The sequence below is a fragment of the Macaca thibetana genome, chromosome 2 (assembly GCF_024542745.1).
Source record: "Macaca thibetana thibetana isolate TM-01 chromosome 2, ASM2454274v1, whole genome shotgun sequence".
Classification (NCBI taxonomy): Eukaryota; Metazoa; Chordata; class Mammalia; order Primates; family Cercopithecidae; genus Macaca; species Macaca thibetana.
The window spans coordinates 35,345,965-35,369,386 of NC_065579.1; the positions used below are offsets into that span (position 1 = coordinate 35,345,965).

The window sequence follows — 23,422 nt, forward strand, 5'->3', positions numbered from 1 at the left end:
GGGTTTTTTTTGTTTGTTTGTTTTTTTAAGACAGATTACTTCCCTCCTCTGCTCCAGCCTGTTTTAAGTCTCTCCCCACCTCAATTCAAAGTAAAAGCCGAAGTCTCTACATTGCCTGACAGGGTCCCTGTTGCCCTTGCTTACACTACTTCAGGCATTTGGGCTGTGTTTCCTCAACACACTAGGCACACACCCCTTTCAGGGCCTTTGCATTAGCAGTCCCCTCTGTCTGGAACCACTTTTCCTGGATATTTACATGGCTCACATTTTCATCCCTCTTCAAGTCTTTGCTGAATGCCATGTGCTCAAGGAAGCCTTCCTGCCCCACACCCAAATATTCCCTGTTCTTTTTTCCTCCATGTTACATATCAACTTCTACATTGTAAAGTTCAGAAGTAGATTTTCCTGTCTGTCTTCTACAAATAAAATGGAAGTTCCAGGGAGGCAAGATTATTGTTATATCCTCAGTGGTTGAGACAGTGCCAGATACATATTAGGCACTCAGCTGCAAATCACAAGTTTTGTTGTATCAAGCCATATAATGCTTTCATTATTGATTAGTTCTAAATATTTTATATTTCCAATAGGATTTAATTTTTGCAAATTTTAAAAGTAAATCTTGCAGATAAAAAGAGTATTTACAAAATTGGTAAGGCATGAGGAATAGTAATGCCACAAACACGACTTTCACTACCCAGAGAAAATTACTGTCTTTGAAACTCTGTATGTCCCTCCCCTTGAATAACTACTGTTTTGAATTTTATATTTATCATTCCCTTGAAGTTTATCTCTGTACACAATATACTGTTCATTTCTTCATGTTTTTTATTCTGTGTTATATATAGCTGCAGCTGAATCATTTTCACTATTGTATGGTACTCCATTATGTGAATACACTGCAATTTATTCATCCATTCTCTATAGACGTTGTGTTGTTTCCTGGATTTTTGCTATTACAAACAGTACAACGAACATCTTTGTAGATTGTCCCCTTATACTCTAGTATAGGAAAAGTCTCAGGAGTATACATCTATGAGTAGAACTGCTAGTTCATATGGCATGTGTATCTTCCCAACTTCATTTTTTACAAGATCATGTCAAGTTGTTTTTCAATAGTAGCTATACTAATTCACACCCCTATATGAGTCCCTGTTGCCCCATATTCTGACCAATGCTTGATATTGTTATTTTTTTTTTTTTTTCTTTGAGATGGAGTCTGCTTCTGTCTCACCCAGGCTGGAGGGTAGTGGCACAATCTCAGCTCACTAAAGCTTCTGCCTCCCGAGTTCAAGCAATTCTCCTCCCTCAGCCTCTCGAGTAGCTGGGATTACAGGTGCCCATCACCACATCCAGCTAATTTCATATTTTTAGTAGAGATGGGGTTTTACCATGTTGGCCAGGCTGATCTCGAAATCCTGACCTCAGATGATCCACCCGCCTCAGCCTTCCAAAGTGCTGGGATTATAGGCATGAGCCACTGTGCCCGGCCTATTGTCAAATTTTTTAAAAGAAGTCAATCTGGTGGTGTGAAATGGTTTCTCATTGTGTTGTTTTTTTCTTAATTTGCATTTCCCTTATTACTACAGTATAATGAAGTTGAGCACCTTCAAGTTTTCACCTATTTTTCTGGTGAGCTATTATAGTTATATTCTGAATATTTTAACCATTATGTGCACTGAAAATATTTTCTTTTGTCTTTTCACTTTAAGAAGTCTTTTAATGAACATTTATCATTTCCTTTGTGGTTTCTGCTTTTGTCTTTAAAAAATTTTCTTATCTAAGTCATAAAAATAACTTACACATCTTCTAAACATTTATAGTTTTGCCTTTAACATTCAATTCTTTTATCTACCTGGAACTGTGTGAGATAAAGAGTCTAATTTCTATTTCTTAATACAGATAACAATTATTCCAGTATAACTTCTTGAAAAGTTCTTCTTTCCCCCCCACTGACTCTCAGTGCCAACACCGTCACATATCGAACTTCTATAAATATGTGGGTCTTTCTGTCAACTCTCTATTCTATTTCATTGGTTTGTCTATCTCTGTGCTAATATCATATCATCTTAATTCAAATTTCCCAACTTGTGGTTCTTTAAAAATGTTTCTTCTATCCTTAGCCCTTCGCTCTTACATATAAAATTTAGGAGCACTTTTTCAAATTAGAGAAAAAAATTAGGATTTTGATTGTCATTGTTTTGAATCAATAGATCGATTGGAAGAAAAAAGTTTGCAATACTGTATATTCCTATTCAACAACATGACATCTCTCATTTTTTTAAATTCTTTTTAAGGTCCTAATAAAAGTTTTATCATTTCTCTACAAAGGTATTGCACATCTCTTATTTAGGTAATTTATATTTTTGATGCTCTTATAAGTTTTTGAAAATTACATTTTAACTGTTGCTAAAGTAGAGAAATGTAGTTGATTTCTGTACACTGAACTTTGACAGTTTTTTACTGTTTGTGTAGATTATTGGGTCTTTAATCCATGAATCAATTAATTTATAAACATGTATTTGTTAGCTGTCTTTTGTTAAACTTTTGGCATTTAAAAAAACACATTTTCTTTCTTTCTTTTTTTTTTTTTTTGAGTCTCACTGTGCCACCCAGGCTGGAGTGTGGTGGTGCAATCTCAGTTCACTGCAACCTCCCTCTCCTGGTTCAAGCGATTCTCCTCTCTCAGCCTCCCAAGTAGCTGGGACTACAGGCACATGCCACCACGCCTGGCTAATTTTTGTATCTTTAGTAGAGATGGGGGTTTCACCATGTTGGCCAGGCTGGTCTTGAACTCCTGACCGCAAGTGATTCACGTGCCTCCGCCTCCCAAAGTGCTAGGATTACAGGTGTGAGCCACTGCACCTGGCCAAAACACATATTTTCAAAATATAAAGATTGATTATTTTGAATTTTTGAGACTTCCTTCATGGCCTATGTGTTTTCAATTTTTATAAACTTTTTCACGTGTCCTAGAAATGAATGCGTGTTCTCTGTGGGATCCAGAGTTCTGTATATATTTGTCAAACCAAGCTTATACAACATTTCTGGAGGCAATTTTTATACCAAACTAATTTCATTTTTTAAACACGATTATGGTTTAACATTCAGCTTGGTTCAGAATTAAGTCTCTTTCAGTTATGTACCTCTTCAACACCCCTACAATATGGACGTTACTATTTCCTGTTTGCCAAAGCAGGACTAGATGCTCAAAGGTCAACTTGTCCAAACTCCACAGGAATTGAAATAGTTGAAATTTGAACTTTGATCTGTTTTAGTTTGTTACAACACGAGGCTTCTGGCCCAGAAATCTCAGCTATTCTTTATTCCACCTTTACCTTCATCCTCCAATATCTACTAGGACATGGGACCTTTTGATTCTACACCCTAAAATGTTCCCTGATCAATCTCATTTATTACTATTTTCATTTTCACCAAAATCAGTAGTCAAAGAATATAAATGCCAGTGATAAAATACCACTAGCATACTGTGTTGTTGCAATTTTTACGACCTTTCACCTATATTACGGTACTTCATTTCATTAATAAGACTAATTAAAATAGGTATTACAACTTAGGAAACCGGTTCTCAGGAGTGTTTATGTAACATATTTAAACTCCCAGACAGCAAGTGACAGATCCAGTTTTCTGAATGATAGGACTCTTTCTATAGCCCTGTATTAGTAACAATGTTATTTTTAGAATAAAGTTTTAAGAATGTATCATCTATTGTAAAACATCAGACTAAAGCCAGATTCCCGGTAGGGAACGGTATTCTCAGGATCCTCTCACCCAGTTGCATTACCTCACTTCAAAAAACCTGAGGCCCAAAGTGGTGCTGTGACCTCCTAAGTGGAAAAGCTAGTACTCGAATTCGGATCCTTCATCTGGTGTCATTAACTCAGCCTCCCGGAATACCGCGAGGATCAAACGGAATTACACCAGCTTCTCAGAAAAAGATCTAATGGTTGTATTACAAAAGAAGGCATCTATTTCTCAGAATTTCTAGCCTTAATTGCCTTGGTGAATCCTCGACGGACATAAATCCATCCTTTAACAACGATTCCTTTGGATAGTGGAATGGTGAACGTTATTGCGCTTCCATTACCGCCCTCCAATTGGGAAGACCCCAGCATCGAATTCGGGAGGCAGGCAATAGCAGCTCATGCCTGCAGGGTGCGTCCACCGACTGCAGGAAAAGCAGTCGGGGTGGGAGAAACTTCGGAAACCACCCAGGGCCAAAGGAAGGAAAAGGCAATGCACAAATTTGTTTCCGCTGGAGGCAAAGGCTGGCGTCGATACCTGTACTGGGCAATGGTCAGCGTAGCCTCACGTTCGGCCCCAAAGCCAGGCAAGTGCTGGTTTAGGTAAGCCTCCAGGGACTTGCTGTCGAACTTGTGCTGGGGCAGCATTTCGTCCACATTGGGCTCGCCTGTAGCACCTAGCTTCATGATCGCCCCCGCAGGCCACAGCAAAGCGTAATCCACAGGTCTGGAGCGCAGAAGTCCTTCAGGATTGGGCAACGCCCCCAGAGCACGGGGTCTGGTTCCAGCCAACCACATACACCCTACCCGCCGTTGCTGAGCAACGCTTGCCCGTTGTAGCTGGAGGTTTTAGCTCTAGCCAAGTGCCAGAAGAGCCCAATGTGTGTTCGGATTTCAGTTCTCCAGTCAGCGTCAGAGTTGGAGGCCTCAATGTTAAAGAAAGCAAAGCCACGGTCATCGTTGCGCGAAAGGAACAAGGCAGAAGCCTCTTCCATCCCCAAATTTAATGCATCAGCAGGCGGAAGACCTGCAGGGTCCGGTTCAGAAAAAAGCCCGTCAGGACCTCGAGCCCAAGAATAAAAAGACCCTATTTCTCCTAGACACCCGGTTAGAAAGGCAGCATCGCAGGCCTCCTGCCCTGGACACTTATCACCCCGGTCCTGCTGCGGCCGGGTTTAGCCTACCCAGAGAGGAAGGAAGCCGGAAGAGCCAGGTTTTTGCTAAGGGGGAGCGATGTCTGCGACGCACCGGAAGCGGCTCCGAGGAAGGAGTGAAGGAGACGTGTCTGTCTGTGAGGCGCTGGGTGCACTTCCCCAGGTCTCTGGGCTAGGAAGGCAGCGGCTAGGTGCCTCCCCAAGTACCCTTTGCGGGCCCAGCCGAGCAGCGTGGGGCGAAGGCGGCGGCGAAGGCCCGGGCTGGGAGCGTTGGCGGCCGGAGTCCCAGCCATGGCCGAGTCTGTGGAGCGGCTGCAGCAGCGGGTCCAGGAGCTGGAGCGGGAACTTGCCCAGGAGAGAAATCGGCGGGTCCCGGGGAGCGGCGAAGGAGGGGGCGGCCGGGTCCGCATCGATAAGATGAGCTCAGAGGTGGTGGATTCGAATCCCTACAGGTAACCTGCGTCGCCGGTCCGAGGCAGGCGCGGGAGACGAGGTCAAGCTCCGTGAGGTCAGAAGTGAGGAGCCTTCCACGTCCCGCTCATGCGGACTCCCTCCACCCTTTTCTTGGTCTGGGAATCCTGTTCCCAAATGGGCAAGGCCACATCTTAGTACTGATCGGAAGATATTATTTCTCTTTTTAATAAACATCCAGTGAGTCAGCCATATGGTGCTGCTCCTGTGCCTGCTGAGGACGTATGTCCAGTTTCCTATCGCCCTTGCCTCTTAATTAGTCCACCTCGCTGTGTATAAGACTGATAGTAAGAACTTTTAGAAGATGTAAAACCTGCCAAGGTAAACTTTGAGGTTCATAAAGGCTTATCAATGCATCTTAAATGGGGGCGGGGCGGGGGAGAGCGGGATTAGCTCTAATCTGAGATATTCGGGTGCTCCTTAACATCTCAAACCATTCGACATTACCAAGACTGCCCAGGCCTCTCTTTTCTTCTTTCCTAATAAAGCTTGTCAATTCAGCAGATGGAATGTAGTGCAATGGTTAAGGGTAAGGACTCTACCGCCAGACTGATTGCAATTCAAATCTAACTACTCTCTTAATAACTGCCTAACCTTAGGCAAGTTGTGAAACTCTCCGCTTCAGCTTCTCACCTATACAATGAAGATAACAGTAATATCTATCTCTGTCATAGTTGTGGGGATTGAAAAAATCAGTATGTATAAAGGTCTTAGAGTAGCGCTTGTACATGGTAAACCTTATGCAAGATTTTATTGCTAGGTGCATTTAGTAGCAAGCAGTTATTGAGCTTTCACTGTGCTGAGCACTTTACATGCATTGTCTCCTCTCACCAAAACCCAATGGGATTGCTACTATTTTACCCCCGTTATATAGGTGAGAAAATTGAGGCTTAAATAGCCACCTCAGGTTCATGCCTTGGTAGTAAATAATATGGCCTGTCTTGCATTCGATTTGTCTTAATGTAAAATTCTCATGAACCATCTCCCCAGTAAAAACAATTAAGTCGTGTAGCTAAAAATTGTATAGTGTTAAAGTAGATAAGGAAGATTTTATTGTTGCTTTTTTCCTTTAAAGAGCATAAGAGTTTTGATTTTTAAAACAGGTTTTAGTTTGTGATATATAAAGCCGCAGTAGAAGTCTTAAGGTGCACTGTTTTAACTGTGTTGCCAAATACGAAGGGTTAATGGTCCAAAACTTTTAGAGATTAAATAAGCATGAACTGACATCTCTAATCAGAATAAGTGGAAACTATTTGACATTTTTAAAACATTTTAAAATTTTACAAATGAAGACTTTGAAATTTTCCCTCCAGAATGAAAAGCAGAGGAATATGGGTCATGAACTTAAGTTGTCTTTCAGACATTATTTTAATATGAGATGGTCCCTTGACATTGTAATGATGACAAACAAGACTTTCAGAACTCAAGTCTAAATATTTAGTATTTCCTATCTGATTTGCGCCATTGACTTTATTAAAATTGCTATACAGGAGATGGCAGTTTGATACCCAAAGCTCTTCACTGGTATATGGAATTTTAATAAAAGTCAGCTTTAATTTTTTGAATTGTTCATACAGCAAATATTTACTGAGTACCTTTTCATCTCCAGTCCTCCTTGACAACATTATTTACTTTGTATTGAGTACTTATTATGCGCAGACACTGTGAATATAAAGTAGACATGGTCTTTTTCCTGTAGAGCTTACCAGATGAGTATGAGATAAATAGAAAAGTAAACATGCATTGCAGTACAGGTGGTAAGAATTATGATAAAGTACTGTGTTATTATTGATAAAGTACAGGTTATTGAATTATGATGAAGTACAGAAGGTTATAGGAAAGGGATATGTATGTGTTCAACACCATTTTAACTGCTTCAAGAGATACAAAAGAAATATAAAGCCCCTGACTTTTGCTTCAGTTTGAGAGACTACATGGATGTGGGATATTAAACAACATAAGTAACCGTAAAATTATGTGTTATGGAATATAGTTATAAGCTTGTGGAAAAACTGGAGAGGCTTTGAGATTAGAAAACCTGGTATCAAATCTTGACCCAGAAACCCAGCTCAGAATACTGTTTGCCAGTTAGCTAACCTTGGACAGTTGATTAACCCAAACTGTTTCCCTCATTTGTAAAATGGGGTTGCCATCCATGCTTTTCAGGTTATTTAAAGATTGAAGGGAGCATCAAGGTAAGGATAGCAAATTCCTGTGATGGATCTGCATCACTTTCTAACCAACTTCACTAAAATGACAGTAAAGGAATTTTTTAAAAGAAAACTCCCATTGAAAATATAAAGGGTTCATATTAATAACTTACGGGGAGGGGTGCGTCCCTGTACTTGATTATAGTAACAATTTGTAAACTAGAGAAGGGATGGGTGAAGGTAACTGATTTAATAGATTCATTAATCTTAAGCTTGCAACCCAGTTTATTGCAGGAATCCCCAAAGGCTCAGGAATAGACACAGGTACTTGGAGAACTTCAGGGAGGGCTAAAAAACCCCAAAACTTTCAGTTGAAAATCTGTTGAAGAAACAAAGCCCCAGATCCCCTACTCCACTGTGGGTAACTGGGCAAACATTCCTTCCCTACCAGAAGAGGAGAGTAGAGATTTCTTCATTAGAAAGACTAAAATAGAAGATTTCCAAGAATAATTGGGGCAGGTCTTTGTACCTGAAAGAAGGGGTAAACTGATTGTTTACATGCTGAATGTTGTGACTGAATGTAAACTAAATGCTTACATACTGAATGCTGAGACTCCCAGCCTTGCTTCTTCACTCCCAACAGCTGATCGCGGGGTTGGAACTCCAACTCAGGTTGGAGTTTGAAAGATTATTCTCTAGGGAATCTGATAGAGCCAAGAGGAAAGACTGAAAGACACTGACATTGTGGGTTTCTCAATAGGCCAGTGAAGTCAAACAGTATTGCCTATATTGTTACCTTTATTAGTGTCCCACTCTTAAATATGAACAGAACAAAGGATGAGAGAAACTTCTAACATGAAAGAAATAAAAATAGCAACTTGGATAGACTATGTAAGAGAAACACATCCCCCTAAATTATCATTAGTATCCTGAGATGAGAGAAGATATGGTACAAATGATACAGGAACAAGGTGCAAAGTAGTTAGATGATCAAGAATTCTTGCAAATGGAGATGGTAATAGAAATGAAAATCTTAATAGAAGTGTTGGAAAATAAAGTCAAAAGAAATCATCCAGAGAATAGAGCAGAAAACTAAAATGGTAGATAATTGGAGAAAGAAGATAAAGGACAAATCCAAATGGTCCAACTTCCAAATAATAGTTCCAGACAGTCCAGGAAACAAACCAAACAAGGAAGTAACCAAATTCTTCAAGGAAAATTCCCAGAACTGAAAATGTGAGTTTTCATTTTGAAAGGGTTCACTAAAAACTCAGCACAAGGGATGAGAACAGATTCACATTAAGGGACACTGTGAAATTTTACAAGCTAGGAGACACTGGAGCAATACCTTAAAATGTTGAAAGACAATTCTAACTTTAGACTTCTTTACCAAGTTAAACTATCGATTAAGAGTATACGTGTAGCTTCCCACAATTATATGCCCTTTGCTTTGTCATTTTTATAAAGAACATAATTTTGATAAGGAACATTTTCAGACATGAAAGTTCTCAAAATTTACCTCTGCTGTACCCTTTGCAAAACTACTGAAAGATGTTCTAACCACAGCAAGAGAGTAAGTTTAATAACTGATGACAGTCTTTTAAACTGTCATGTGCATCAGAATTACTGGAGGGCTTGTTAGAGCAAATTGTTAGACTCCACATTCAAGATTTCTGATTCAGTGGGTGATTATAGGGTAAGGCCTAAGAAATTTCATTTCTATTAAATTCTCAGGTGGTCCTGTTGCTGATCCATAGACACTTTAGAACTACTGAGCTATAGCATACAGGAAGCAGTGGATTAATACAGAATAAAGAAATTAAGAGACTTTGTAGTCTCTTAAAGAAATTAAGAGACTTAATGATGAAGGAAGAGCCTAGGAAGGGAGCTGTATGTGCAGTAAGTCTAGAGACATCATGTCAGATTCTAGGAGATACATCTTTAAGAAGATGAAATTGATAGAATACCTCATGAATATGAATGTATCTAGAGGAACTTTAGACAACTAGTGAAAAGTTGGAGTTGATTTTGTGAAAATACATAGGAAATTAAGCATCAGGAGAAGCACACTTATTAACTTCAGGGTTGGGGGTTAAAGGAAAGGGTAAGTTTTAATATACTGCATGACCCGGTTGTGAAGAGTTAACATCTAACCAAGATGACCATATAATAATATTGGGAGGTTGGTGGGATGGAAAATGTCTGTGTGCAGTAGGGATGAATGCTAAGAGCAAAATCTGATTCAGATAATTGACTATAACTGAAAAGAAATACAATGTTAGCATGTTGTTTAGGAATATGATTGTAACGGAGTTAAAAGTGAGGGAGTGGAAAATGGGGGTGGAGGCTGAATTTCCTGACAAGCCTGGTGGAACTATTTGACTCCTTAAAGTGAAGATGAATGGGAATTAATTATAGACTTAAACTGCAGATTACCAGTAACTAGTTAAAGCACCTCTTAGAGTCTTTGGCATACAGTAGGTGCTTACTAAAAGTAGACATCATCCATTGTGGGCAGAGGCAACGAGAATGGAATTCCAGCCATGAATTTACTCTGATGATGGAGATCTGAGTGTTAAAACATTAAATATTTACGTATTCTACCAAAGCATAGAAAAATGTTGAAATTTAACTTTGACCCTTAACATTTAAGTAGTAGTCACAATCTTGGTTGCAAATCAGAATACATAGCTTTTAAAAACCAATCTTGTTTCATGGACTACACTTGGGAGTTTTTAAGGTACCTGGGCAATTGAGTTTCATCTGGTAAAAACCAGCCTGTAAGCATCCTCCTCTTTGAAACGATTAGTAATGATTATATTTTGGTGTTTATTTTCTGTGGTGATGTATGTCTATTTTTATTACTATTACCTAAAAGACTGTAAGCTTTAAAACATATTTTTCTTTGTTTTAAGCCGCTTGATGGCATTGAAACGAATGGGAATTGTAAGCGACTATGAGGTATGATAAACCCTTTCCAAGTTTTTGTTAAGATGAATTCAGTGAATTAAAATAACTTCTGGTGATATATTTGATGAAGACCTATTAACCAACACATACTATTTTGTATTTCACAGAAAATCCGTACCTTTGCCGTAGCAATAGTAGGTGTTGGTGGAGTAGGTAGTGTGACTGCTGAAATGCTGACAAGATGTGGCATTGGTAAGGTAAAAACATTTCTCTTTGCCTCTTGTATAGGGAACTACTCACTCCTGGAGTAAATCAGGTACAAATTAGGATTTTTTTTTCTTTACTAATGGCTTATTGACTTGCAGTGTATTAATCTAGATTGTTCTATTTGGGTTGAGACATATCCCCACCCAAATAAAAGGTGATATTATTTCTAATTAGACAAAGATTGTCTAATTGTGTTTAGAAACGTTTTTGTTTGAAGTAATATGTAAACAATTTGGACTTAAGTGTTTTAGATATAGAAGCTTAGGAAGGAAGGCTGTTAATTTGATAGTGTGTGAAACACTGAAACATCTAACAATTATTTTATTAAACATACCAGACAGAATAGAAAACATGTACCTTTCCTACTCTTGATTTTGAACTAGAGAATGCTCTGGATGAATTTTTAAAAATTGGTACTTCTTTACTTTTTTCTAAAATTTATTTAGATTTTGGGTAGAAAGAAGTAACTTTCTTGTATCAGAATTCAGTCTACCAGTCTTAGATTTATAAAGCCAAAGTCTATGATGTTAGATACATAATGGTTGAATAAATAAACTTTCCACAATTATGTATCCTTTAATTTGTTGTTCTGGCAAAGGAAGCATTCTCCCAGTTTACCAATGCTTTCTAATATGTTGATCTACCCCAAATTCTTAAAAGAAAGTGATTTCAAAATTGGCACTCACTTATCAATATAGAAATAACACCAAAATACTAAAAATGTTCATTGAAATTTTAATATCTTTCAAAAGATTTACAAAATCTGGATAAAAATTGCTTATAGCTGACTTAATTACCCTGACCAGGGATATTAGAGATCACTGACCTCTATTGACCAGGGATAATAGAGATTATTGAGATTAGCGGCTCTCAAGTTTGAGTATGTTATCACAATTAGTTGGAAGCCTTATTAAAGCACAGATTAACAGATCCTACTCTGGTGGTGTTGATTTTTATAGGTATCAGGTGGACTTAATAATTGACTTGCTAACAAGCTCCCAGGTGATCCTGATGATGATGTTCCTAGGATTACACTAGTGAGAACCACTGGATCCTTGCTACTCTAAGTTTGGTCCCTGAAGTAGTAACATCAGTATCAGCTCTCAATACCTACCCCAGACATACTGAATCAGAATCTGTATTGTAACACGATCCCCAAATGATTCATTTGCATATTAAAGTTGGAGAAGTGCGCTTGCATCTCTAACAAGCTTCAGGTGATGCTAATGCTAGCTCCATTAGCTAGATGCTAGCTGCATTAGCTAGACCAGGCCACATTTTGAGTAGCAAAGAGGTAGAACAGTATTTATATATTGTTGTAGTTAGAATCACCTGGGAAGTTTTAAAAAATTCTGGTGTCCAGACTGCACCCCATATAAGAATCTCTGGGGATGAGGCACAAACATATGTATTTTTAAAAATTCTCTAAGTGATTCCAGTGTGCCCTCAAGTTTGTAAACAGAATCTACACAGGTAAGTTTCAGGAAGTCTTTCTTTAATTTGTAAAACAGATAAATATGAAGCGAATTAATGAGGTTAAACAGGAAAGTAGAAGATGTTAGGAAACCCAGAGTCCATTTCTTATCTCTGAAAGCCTCTGGGATCTCTTTAAAGTATCTGGGATGCCTTGGATCACCAGATCTATACTCGCTGCTTTATTTTTAGAGATGAAGATACAGGCCTAAAAAGTGAAAATTATTTACCCACAATCAGAACTAATTAGTGGCAGAGTTACACCTCAGACCTTCTGTTCCCAAGTTTAATGTTTCCCGCAACTTATGTATAAACAAGCTATGAGGCAGAAACTCATTTAATACTTAGCCTGACCTAATAAATACTTATTGATGAACTTAAATAAACTATGTTTTGGAGACTCTTAAGTAGGATTAGAAAATTTTGGAGAGTGAGATCTTTTCTAGCAAGGTATTAAGGGCTATCTAGGAGTTATGGGTTAGGTTAATTTTTTTTCTTTTTAGTTTTTTTTATTGAGAAGAAAATCCCATTTTTGTGTTTATTGTTTAGTATGCTGAGAATTGTATTACAGAGTCACAGAATTTCATATCAAGAAGGGACTTAGGAAGTCCTTGTCTCTAGCCTGTTCTTATCGATAAGAAATGTGATCTAATTGCCATTTGTGTGTGTGTGTGTGTGTGTGTGTGTGTGTGTGTGTGTGTGAAATGCTTTTTGAAACAGGCTTAAGTATATAGCAGGAAACAACAATTAACTGGTTTGTAATTCTATTTGGAATGATGTTTTAGCCATGTCACTGGTATATATTTTGTCATATACACAAAAGGAGTCATGTTATACTATATTTTAAGTTACAGCATTTGTTTTTATCTTATTTAAAGATTTCATTTATCCAATAGATTCCTGACTTTTAGCAAAAAAATGGAAATGAAGTAGGATTTTGCCACAGTTTTAAAAAATGGAATGAAAGGGAATTAATTTTTGAGTGAATTATTTAGAGAGGCAACAAAGCATTGTGGTTGCGGTGCAGATGCTGGATTGAGAATGCTTGAGTTTGAATGCCATTTTCACCCCATATTAGATGAGTGGCCTTTGGACAAGTGTTGTAGTTGCCTCATTTTTAAAATAAGGATAATAGTACCTACATGCCTCACATGAGCATTCAATGAATTAATATATGGCACCCAGTGTTGTAAAGTTAGCTAATATTATTATCAAACTGTTAAACTAATTAAATGTAAAGCTCTCTAATTTATTCTTTGATATTTTTAGTTTTTTGGTATGTTTTTCATCAGAATACCACTGTTTTCATTTTAGTTGCTACTCTTTGATTATGACAAGGTGGAACTCGCCAATATGAATAGACTTTTCTTCCAACCTCATCAAGCAGGATTAAGTAAAGTTCAAGCAGCAGAACATACTCTGAGGTAAATGGAATAGCAATCAAGAAACATATTCAGTGAAATCTTACTTTATGTATTTGATATGAGTTAATGTAAATGGATCTTAATTTTTCTCTATAAAATGCAGATTTCACTTGTACAAAGAATTCTCTTACCTGTTGGACATGGGGTTGGCAAACTTTTTATGTATAGGGTTATATAATAAATATTTTAGTCTTTGAGGGCCAGATGTTCTCTGTTGCAACTGTTAGTTGTAGTGTGATAGCAGCTGTAGGCAACATAAACATGAATAAGCATGTCTGTGCTCCAATAAAATTCTATTTTTGCACTCCAAAATTTGAATTTCATACAATTTTTAATTTTTTAAATTAAAAAACGAATTTTTTTTGAGACAGAGTCTCACTCTGTCACCCAGATTGGAGTGCAGCAACACAATCTCAGCTCACTGCACTTTCACCTCCCAGGCTCAAGCTATCTTCGCATCTCAGCCTCCTGAATAGCTAGGACTACAGGCACGTGTCACCATGCCTGGCTAATGTTTTGCAGTTTTAGCAGAGACGGGGTTTTGCCATATTGCCCAGGTTGGTCTCAAACTCTTGAGACTCAAGCCATCTGCCCACCTAGCCCTCCCAAAGTGCTAGGATTGCAGGCATGAGTCACCGTGCCTGGCTGATACAATTTTTATATGTCATAAAATGTTCTTTTGATTCTTTTCCCAACCACTTAAAAATGGAAAAAAATTCTTAGCCTGAAGGCTGCACAAAAACAGGTGGTGGGCCAGATGTGGCCCATGGGCCACAGTTCACCAATCCCTGCTTTAGGAACTTTCTTTGTGGCCCCAAATTTGTTCTTAACTGGAATAAGGAAGTGAGGCTGAGCTATAGGTAGTTACTGGACATGGTTAAGTCTTAATTCCCAACACTTAGATTAATTGGGGTGGGAACAGTTTTGTAATCTTTATGACAAAAATGAACCTAGTCCTTAAAGTGTGAGATAAAAGAGATAGAAAAGAACTTTGGGTTTTCTTTGAATAGCTTGAATTCGCTTCTTTAAGGTATGTCAAATGCCCTTTAGCTCTTTCAATTCTTTTCCTCACAGCTTTTTCTTAGTACAGCTACTAGTAGTAGTCTTTTTAAAAACTTTTTTTTTTTTTTTAGAGACAGGGTCTCACTGTGTCCCCCAGTTTGGGGTGGAGTGGGTGTGATGATAGCTCACTGTAGCCTTGAACTCCTGGACTCAAGTAATCCTCCCACCGCAGCCTCTTGAAATGCTAGGATTACAGGCTTATAATCATTCCCTTTTTCCTTCTTAGGAACATTAATCCTGATGTTCTTTTTGAAGTACACAACTATAATATAACCACAGTGGAAAACTTTCAACATTTCATGGATAGAATAAGGTAAAATTTTAATTTATGAATATTTTGTATAATGTCCAGCTCAAGTATTAGAAAATTATTAGAAAAATCTATGGATTAATCCAATGAATGGAAGATTGATATATATTTTTCCATTTTTTTAGAACAGTAATTTTTGTGTAATTTTTATGTATTAGAATATCATTTAAAGGTATATATTGTCCAAAAACAATTAAAAAGCAAACAAGCAAAAAACCCCTGTAAGTTACAATATAAGAAGAGAGTATCAGTTTTAAGTTCTGTGTTCTAGATTGTATTTCTGTCTGAAAATGGTTTTCTTCAGAGACTGTCAGACCACCACTGAAATAATGAATTGCATCCAATTAGCTTTTATTGCATTTATAATGAAGCATGAATAAAAATGTGAAAGCCGGTAGTGAAAAAGTAACTGTTGTGAACATACTTTATACTTCCTTCACCCTTGTAGTTCTTGTAAAATAAGTAATACTACAGTACCATTGATATTATATTTGTATGTTACTCAATACTTGATATATATATATCTTTAATATTACACAGTTATGTGATAATTATAGTCAAACATTTAATGAAAGTATAAATGTTGGACTGAACAAGTAAGTATAATGTATTAGAGTGTATTTTGTGTCCTGATGTTTTTCAAACTTATTTTCTTTGACTAGTAATGGTGGGTTAGAAGAAGGAAAACCTGTTGATCTAGTTCTTAGCTGTGTGGACAATTTTGAAGCTCGAATGACAATAAATACAGTGAGTATTCCTGCTGTGCAAGATATATTCATGGATTTAGCTGTTTTCCTGTATATAATTCCCATCCTAAAAACAGTTCTGAATGTAAACCCTTTTCTGTGTTTTATTTGTAATGTTCTCTTAGCCTACTCTTAAAATCTATTCTAATAGCTGTGATACCTGTCTAACCTTGCTGCTGTAACATGTGTTACAGTATCCTACTCTTTTTGCTGGTAAACTGTGAAACAGCAAATACCTCTGATGTATAATTCTTAAATTGGTATCTTATAATAATTATTGGTCAGCGTTAGTTTTAGCTTTTGTTACTTTATTTTATAAATGTATAAATATGTATAAATTGCCTAAAAACCTGGTTTCTCAAAAATAAAAATAATTATTTTCCTTTTGAATATTGTTTTTAACTTTTCAGATGATATTTTGCCTTTTTTTGTTCTTGAAATTATTTTAGAAAAGTGAAATTTCACATCAATTTGACAAGAAATCCAATAAACTTTGATTCAATTTAATAATATTTACTGATTGCATCTTGAATACTGTCACTTTAGTCTTTAAATAGAGTATGGTAATTACCAAGGAATTCCATTATCTTACAACTTACCTCATTTGTTTTGAAAATTAATTTTAAAAGACCTTGGTAATCAATTCAGTTCAAAGAATGTATTGTAAATTACTTCTTGCTCTTTTTTTTTTTTCCTTGTGTTTTCACCCATTTCTACTAAGGCTTGTAATGAACTTGGACAAACATGGATGGAATCTGGGGTCAGTGAAAATGCAGTTTCAGGGCATATACAGCTCATAATTCCTGGAGAATCTGCTTGTTTTGCGGTATGCATTACTCTTTTTGGATTATTCTTCACTGTTAGGTACTTGAGTTCTTAGGGGCATTGAAAATGTATTACAATTCAAAGAAAACACGAACTTGGATGGAATACTATTTGGAACATCTCATACTTTTCCTCTTTTTTTTTTGAAATGTGTTTTCTTTTATTCTTTTTCATGTAGTGTGCTCCACCACTTGTAGTTGCTGCAAATATTGATGAAAAGACTCTGAAACGAGAAGGTGTTTGTGCAGCCAGTCTTCCTACCACTATGGGTGTGGTTGCCGGGATCTTAGTACAAAACGTGTTAAAGTAAGTCAGGGCTAATTTTTCTGAATAGTCTTGTGTGCTTTCAATAAAAATAAATATATTTCACAAAGCATTTCAGAAATTAAAATTATAAGCTAAGTATATAGTTACTTTTAAATGTAGTTTTAAATGTTTTATATATGCATACGTGTACATTCTATTTTATATATGTATGTCTACTTTTCATATATATTGCTATATTAAATATTACGTATATTGATATTCATACATGAATATATAGAATGTCAGTTACTCCCTGCATTTGGAATAGCTTTTATGAAATGATACAATGGTAGTGACGTATTTATTTATGAAGCATTAACCAAATGATTTAAATCTTTCCAAGTCTGACCAGTGGATGGAGACTTAAACACACTTGTTTCTACTATCTTGATTTAAGTCTTACCAAAAATAACCCCAATGTGACTAAACAGTAATTATTAATGTTAATGTAATTAAACATTGTTACTGTAAATTTTACACTTACATATACATAAAATGTTAACATTTATATTAGTGTTAATATAAAACGCATTAAGAATACTTAAAAAAAAAAAACAGATTCTTAAAATCTGCTTTTGGATACCTCTGCTATCCAAAAACAAACATCCAGCAACTTTACTATCTAAACTATAGCTAAAAAGAAGGGAAAAGATTTCTTTGCTGCTAAAATTTATGTCAGAGTTTATGAATCAACTCATACTTCATTAAAAGCAGATCCCCTTTAGGTGTTCTCTAATTCAGGCCATTTATTTTCCCTCATTTCACAACTTTAATAAACTTAGTTGTATACCCTAAGCCTCCAATATAATAAGAACAAACTGCAACAAGATACATGGAGGCACCAATCAATAAGAAGTGTCAGTTGCTAGCAAAGAAATTGAAAAAAGCATACATATAAACTCTCAAAGTAATGGTCTAGGGCTATTTCATATGAGCAAATAGCCTGTTTAGACAGTATTAGGCCCTGTCTAAACAAAACATTTCATAGTAGGATACAAAAAAGAAGCAAAGAATCATGGCTAACCAAGTATTCTCTTAAGGATGTGTCCTATTTAGCTAGCCCCTCTGTTGATGGTCATTTAGGCTACTTAATTCTTTTTTTTTTTTTTTATTAACAATGCTACAGGCTACATCTTGTATATATCTCTGAATACTAGATTGATCTCTCTTCTTTTTCTTTTTTTGGAGACAAGGTCTCACTGTGTTGCCCAAGCTGGATGCAGTGGCACAATCATGGCTCACTGCAGCCTCAACCTCCCGAGCTCAAGTGATCCTTCCACCTCAGCCTTCCAAGTAGTTGGAAGTACAGGTGTATGCCACAATGCCTGGCTAATTTTTGTATTTTTTGTAGAGACAAGGTTTCATCACGTTGCTCAGGCTGGTCTTGAACTCCTGAGCTTAAGTGATCTGCCCACCTTAGCCTCCCAAAGTGTTGGGATTACAGGCCACCATGCCCAGCCTAGAGTTTTCTATAGTACATTTTTTTTTTTAAAAAAAACAGGGTTTTACTCTGTCACCCAGGCTGGAGCGCAGAGGCACAATCTCAGCTAATTGCAGTCTCCACCTTCCAGGTTCAAGTGATCCTCCTACCTCAGCCTCCCAGGTAGCTGTGACTACAAGCACCCATCACCACGCCCAGCTAATTTTTATGTATTTTTTGTAGAAACAGAGTCTCCTTATGTTCCCCAGGCTGGTCTTGAACTCTTGGGCTGAAGCAGTCTGCCCATATCGGCCTCCCAAAGTGTTAGGAATTATAGGCATGAGCCACTGCACCCGGCCTATAGTACACATTTTTAAAAGTAGAATTTCTGAATTTATGAAATATTTACTAAATTTCTCCTGCAAAAGGATTATACATTTGTATTATAGTTTAGATTATACATTTGTATCATAGTTTAGGAGTACCTGGTTGACTCATACCTTTGATAACTTTGGGTATCATCAAACTCTGTAACCTTTGTCATTCTGGTGGGTAAAAAATAGGCATTTAATTTTTATTTTTATTTGTGAAAAAAGTTGAACACTTCATCTGTGAATTGTCTGCTAATAGTTGTTGCTCTTTTTTGTCTTGTTGTATATTAAGAATGTGTATTTGCAAATATTTTTCTTTTGTCATTTATCTTTTTTATGTGATTTTTTCTGTATAAAAACTTTTATTAGGTTAGTGCAAAGGTAATTGCAGATTTTGTCATTACGTTTAACAAAAACTGCAATTACTTTTGCGCCAACCTAATAAAAGACATCAGATTGGCTGGGTGCAGTGGCTCACGCCTGTAATCCCAACAATTTGGGAGGCCAAGGCAGGCAGATCGCTTGAGCCCACGAATTCGAGACCAGCCTGGGGCAACATGGCAAAGCCCCATCTTTACCAAAAAAAAAATGCAAAAATTAGCCAAGCATGGTGGTGCTTGCCTGTAATCACAGCTACTTGGGAGACTGAGATGGGATTGCTTGAGCCTGGGAGGGTGAGGCTACAGTAAGCCATGATCACACCACTGTACTCCAGCATGGGCAACAGAGTAAAAAGTATCAGATTTGACTGGGAAGAGGACAGGAGGGAGCTGGAGGCACATGGGATGCTGAAAATGTTCTATATCTTGATCTGGTGACGGTTCCATGAAAGATTCATACAAAATTTTACTGAGCTATACATTTAAGATTGTGCATTTTATAGTAAATTACATACAAAATGTTAAAAAAAAATTAAGTAGCTTTAATACCATATATCAGGGATTTAAAAAATACACTTCTCGCACATTTTAGCTTCTCTGAAATCAGCATGCTTCTTGAAGTTATTGACATGTAATAGTTTAGCTGCCAGCATTTAATCTTTATTAGAGGTTCAAAAAAATAGTGTGTTCTACAGTTGATGAAATGGAGTAATCTTTTCTTTCCTTCATTCAATAAACACTGAAGCATCTACTATGAGCCAGGCACTGTAAATAAGAGAAAATTGCTGTTTTCTGGATGCAGATTTCTGTTTTCTGATTTAAAAAGTGTATCATTTACCTATTTCAAAGTTATTTTTTAAAAATTTAACTGTTCTAGTATTTTTCATGGTTTTAATTTATGTCTACTTTGATTTTTCTAGGTTTCTGTTAAATTTTGGTACTGTTAGTTTTTACCTTGGATACAATGCAATGCAGGATTTTTTTCCTACTATGTCCATGAAGCCAAATCCCCAGTGTGATGACAGAAATTGCAGGAAGCAGCAGGAAGAATATAAGGTATATGGCACTCTGTTAGAATGCATGAGGGATCATATTGCATAGGACAATAAATAAACAGATTTGGAATACAAGATAAATGGTTAATTTATTCACCATACTTCAAAAATGAATGTTCTTTCTTGCTTTTGGTAAGATAAAAAGCCTGTCTGAATTCTTGATTAAGGCTTGTAATGTCCTATATATTAGTCATAAAGGAAAATTCTTGATTAATGCTTTAGAGAACTGAGAATGAGTAAGAACACTTTGATGCTGTTTGATTTCTACAGAAAAAGGTAGCAGCACTGCCTAAACAAGAGGTTATGCAAGAAGAGGAAGAGATAATCCATGAAGATAATGAATGGGGTAGGTGTTCTTTTATAAATTGAAATGGCAGCATAAAACAAAACCATTTATGGTAGCCAATCTAATAAGATTATACCAATTGAATAATTATTGCTTATTAAATTCCTTAAAAACTGATACAGGATTAAATTTACAGGTATTGAGCTGGTATCTGAGGTTTCAGAAGAGGAATTGAAAAATTCTTCAGGTCCAGTTCCAGACTTACCTGAAGGAATTACAGTGGCATACACAATTCCAAAAAAGGTACTTCAAATATACGAGTTACCCATATGTAAATATCATATAAAATATTTTTCTTTATCTTCATTCTAATTTGTAATGCCAGTGAAGTATTTCCTGTTTTAAGATATTTTATGCTATAGGCATTAAGATGTGAGACAGAGGTATTCAGTGTTAATATGCAAATATTTATAGCTTATTTTAGACTTTTAAAACAGAATAAAATGATTTTGTTCACTCATTAATGAACCAAGTATAATAGATTTTGATTAAATGAAGATCTCATTTTTGTTTATTGGTAGTTTTAGCTACAATGTCATTTAAAAAAACTAGGGCTGTCAAGAATATTGAAATTACTGCCTTGTAAATCAAAAGACTGGTGGGGAATGTAAAAAACTTTGTCTGTCTTCTAAAAATTAGAAGACAGTTGTTAAAGAAAATTTACTTTATAACCCTGTTGAGCACGGTCAAAAATTACTGATTATATATTCCTAAGCATCAAGAATTCTATATGGTTCTCTTTTCACTGTATTTCCCTTATTTGTCAATAGCAAGAAGATTCTGTCACTGAGGTAACAGTGGAAGATTCTGGTGAAAGCTTGGAAGACCTCATGGCCAAGATGAAGAATATGTAGATAATGGACTGGGATATATTTTATTTCTCATGTTAAAGCCTCTTCCCTTGAAATTAAAAAAAAAAATTTTAACTGATAAAACTTAGGGCAACATTTATTAATGTATATTCTTACCTGAATTGTTATACTTTTTGAAGATCCTGTGACTTGCCTATTTCTCTCCGCTCCAGTGAAATCAGTAACTCTCCTAAAATGTATGTTTCATTCTAGTAAGAAAACCTCAAAGGATATTGTAGGATATAAATCTTACTTGAAAACACAGCTGTTGAAATGTTTTGGCCTTTTGAAGTGGGGAAAGGACAAATCTGATCCTGTAATCTTTTTCTTTCCAGTAATACCTTGTGTCTGTTGCATGAGGACATGGACAATAAAGCAGTACATGATTCTCAGATACAAGGAGAAGGCCAAGGCATACAGCTTATTGATTAGAGCTGGCAAGCATCTGCTCATTATGTTTGGAATTGCTTTCTATAAGAAAATTTCCCACTACTTCTAACTTGATCAACAATGAATTCAAAATAGTTAATCTATGAAATAACATCCTCTCAAATGTTTGCTGATGAAATACAAGTTGAAATGTAGTTATTGGAAAAGTCTGTAACCTGTGGATTATTTATATTCAAAGTGAGACAAAGGCAAATAAAAAGCAGCTATCTTCATGAATAGACAAAGTTGATTTCAGGAAGTATACATTATATTCTGCACCGACCCAGGAATAGAAATTATTGCATCTGTGGAGCATATATCTGGAGTTACTATACTTTACTGAAGAGCAAGGCATAAATTTAGACTAAAATCCACCCAGATTACACTCATTCTTTAGGCCACTCCTGGATACTTCATTTAAATTTGATTCTTGAGGTAATGAGATGTTGGCAAGGTTTGTCCTGTATATTAGGCATAAAGGAAAAGTTCTAAACTGCCTCTCCAATGACTTGTAGTCAGTGGTAGAGTATCACTTTCCCTGATCATGACCACTAAACTGTAAATTGATTGATATAAATTAGTTTTCTCTGGAGTTACATCCAAGTAATGAAGACTTAAGGTAACCTTGGTTGAAATAAATTTCCAATAATTTGGAGACTCATAAATACCATGCAGGTGTAACCATTGCCAGTAGGCTGTTTCTATGCTTATTTCCTATTTTGACTTTTACGTTGAAGATAGGAATATCTAAATTATATCTCTAGGGAGAAAATGTTTTAAAAAATTAAAGTGCATCCCTGATTTGTAAAATAAAGTTCAAAAAACTGATTTCAGAAAGTCTCAAATACCAAATGTGTTCAATACACTAGTTTTGAGATGCTAGGATTATACTGTGATTCTTATGTTTATAGTAAAGTCAGGAAAGCAGGAGGATAGGTTTTTTTAGCCTTGAGACTTATTTATGTTGCCTTGGTGAGTCTTTTATCATTTTTTAAAAATTTAGCTTATGCAACTGTAAAATAGCATTTCTAGTATGAGAGATGTTTTGAATTTAAAAAATGAAATGCAGTTTTTCAAAAGTAAATTTCCTGTGGAAATTCTTGCATATCAATTTAGTAAGGTTTTATAAAATTTTACAACTTGATAAAGTATCATATCTAGAACTCACTGTCTTCTTTTATCTGCTTTCAAGTTGGCATTGCATCACTGCCTGTGTCTTACACTGCACCAAATCTTACCTAATTGATCTAACTTTTTTTGTCTAATATCTTTCATTAAAAATGACTGGATTATTTTACCAGAAAAAAAATAATCTGGTAATAGATATGTTGCTATCCTAGAATACTCTTGACAGTCTGCAGGCCATGAAAACTTGCATAAGGCAGCAGATTACGAAAAATTAATTATCATTGCATTTAGTATTACTAAACTCATAGCATTTGTCCAGATTTGTAACACTACAAATCTGAGAATCAAATTTAAATTATTCTAATGTGAAAGATGGAAAAGCAGTCCCAAAATTTGCTTACCACAGAGACTCTAGATGATAGTAAAACAACATACTCAACTTTAATTCCTGTCTCATTGTTAATGGGAAGTTAGTTATGGTTCTACTTAAATGTTGTAAAAGAAAATAAGTATTACTAGTTTCTTCTCATAAAAATACTCCCTGGATACGTACACTGAACAACACAAAAAACCTAATAGCCAG

General features: G+C 36.1%; 2 protein-coding genes across 4 annotated transcripts in view; one reads left to right on the plus strand and one right to left on the minus strand.

Moving 5' to 3' along the window:
• ACAD11 (acyl-CoA dehydrogenase family member 11) overlaps window positions 1-4,559 on the minus strand; it is a 97,979-nt gene extending 93,420 nt beyond the window's left edge. Inside the window, exon 1 of the mRNA XM_050779595.1 lies at window positions 4,300-4,559. Within this exon, the coding sequence (XP_050635552.1) occupies window positions 4,300-4,559 (260 nt within the window). The remainder of the gene's footprint in view (window positions 1-4,299) is intronic.
• Window positions 4,560-5,206: 647 nt separating this feature from the next.
• UBA5 (ubiquitin like modifier activating enzyme 5) lies at window positions 5,207-22,544 on the plus strand. Of its 3 annotated transcripts, XM_050779640.1 has the most exons (12): window positions 5,207-5,367; window positions 10,452-10,497; window positions 10,614-10,703; window positions 13,501-13,610; window positions 14,899-14,985; window positions 15,645-15,729; window positions 16,450-16,554; window positions 16,732-16,859; window positions 19,951-20,086; window positions 20,356-20,431; window positions 20,568-20,674; window positions 21,202-22,544. In XM_050779640.1, exons 1-12 carry the CDS (start codon window positions 5,207-5,209, stop codon window positions 21,283-21,285), a joined length of 1,215 nt encoding a protein of 404 aa, XP_050635597.1. In that variant the 3' UTR covers window positions 21,286-22,544. The 3 variants fall into 3 exon arrangements, with proteins under 3 accessions (XP_050635597.1, XP_050635598.1, XP_050635599.1); XM_050779641.1 differs by lacking the exons at window positions 10,452-10,497; window positions 10,614-10,703 and adding an exon at window positions 10,735-10,762; XM_050779642.1 differs by lacking the exons at window positions 5,207-5,367; window positions 10,452-10,497 and having other exon boundaries at window positions 10,620-10,698.
• The last annotated feature ends 878 nt before the right edge of the window (window positions 22,545-23,422 follow it).

Coding starts and splice junctions, on each gene's coding strand:
- UBA5 (XM_050779640.1), top strand. CDS start 5,207: ATGGCCGAGTCTGTGGAGCGGCTGCAGCAGCGGGTCCAGGAGCTGGAG. Junction 13,611..14,898: donor GCAGCAGAACATACTCTGAG/GTAAATGGAATA, acceptor TTTCCTTCTTAG/GAACATTAATCCTGATGTTC. Junction 20,087..20,355: donor AGCAGCAGGAAGAATATAAG/GTATATGGCACT, acceptor TGATTTCTACAG/AAAAAGGTAGCAGCACTGCC.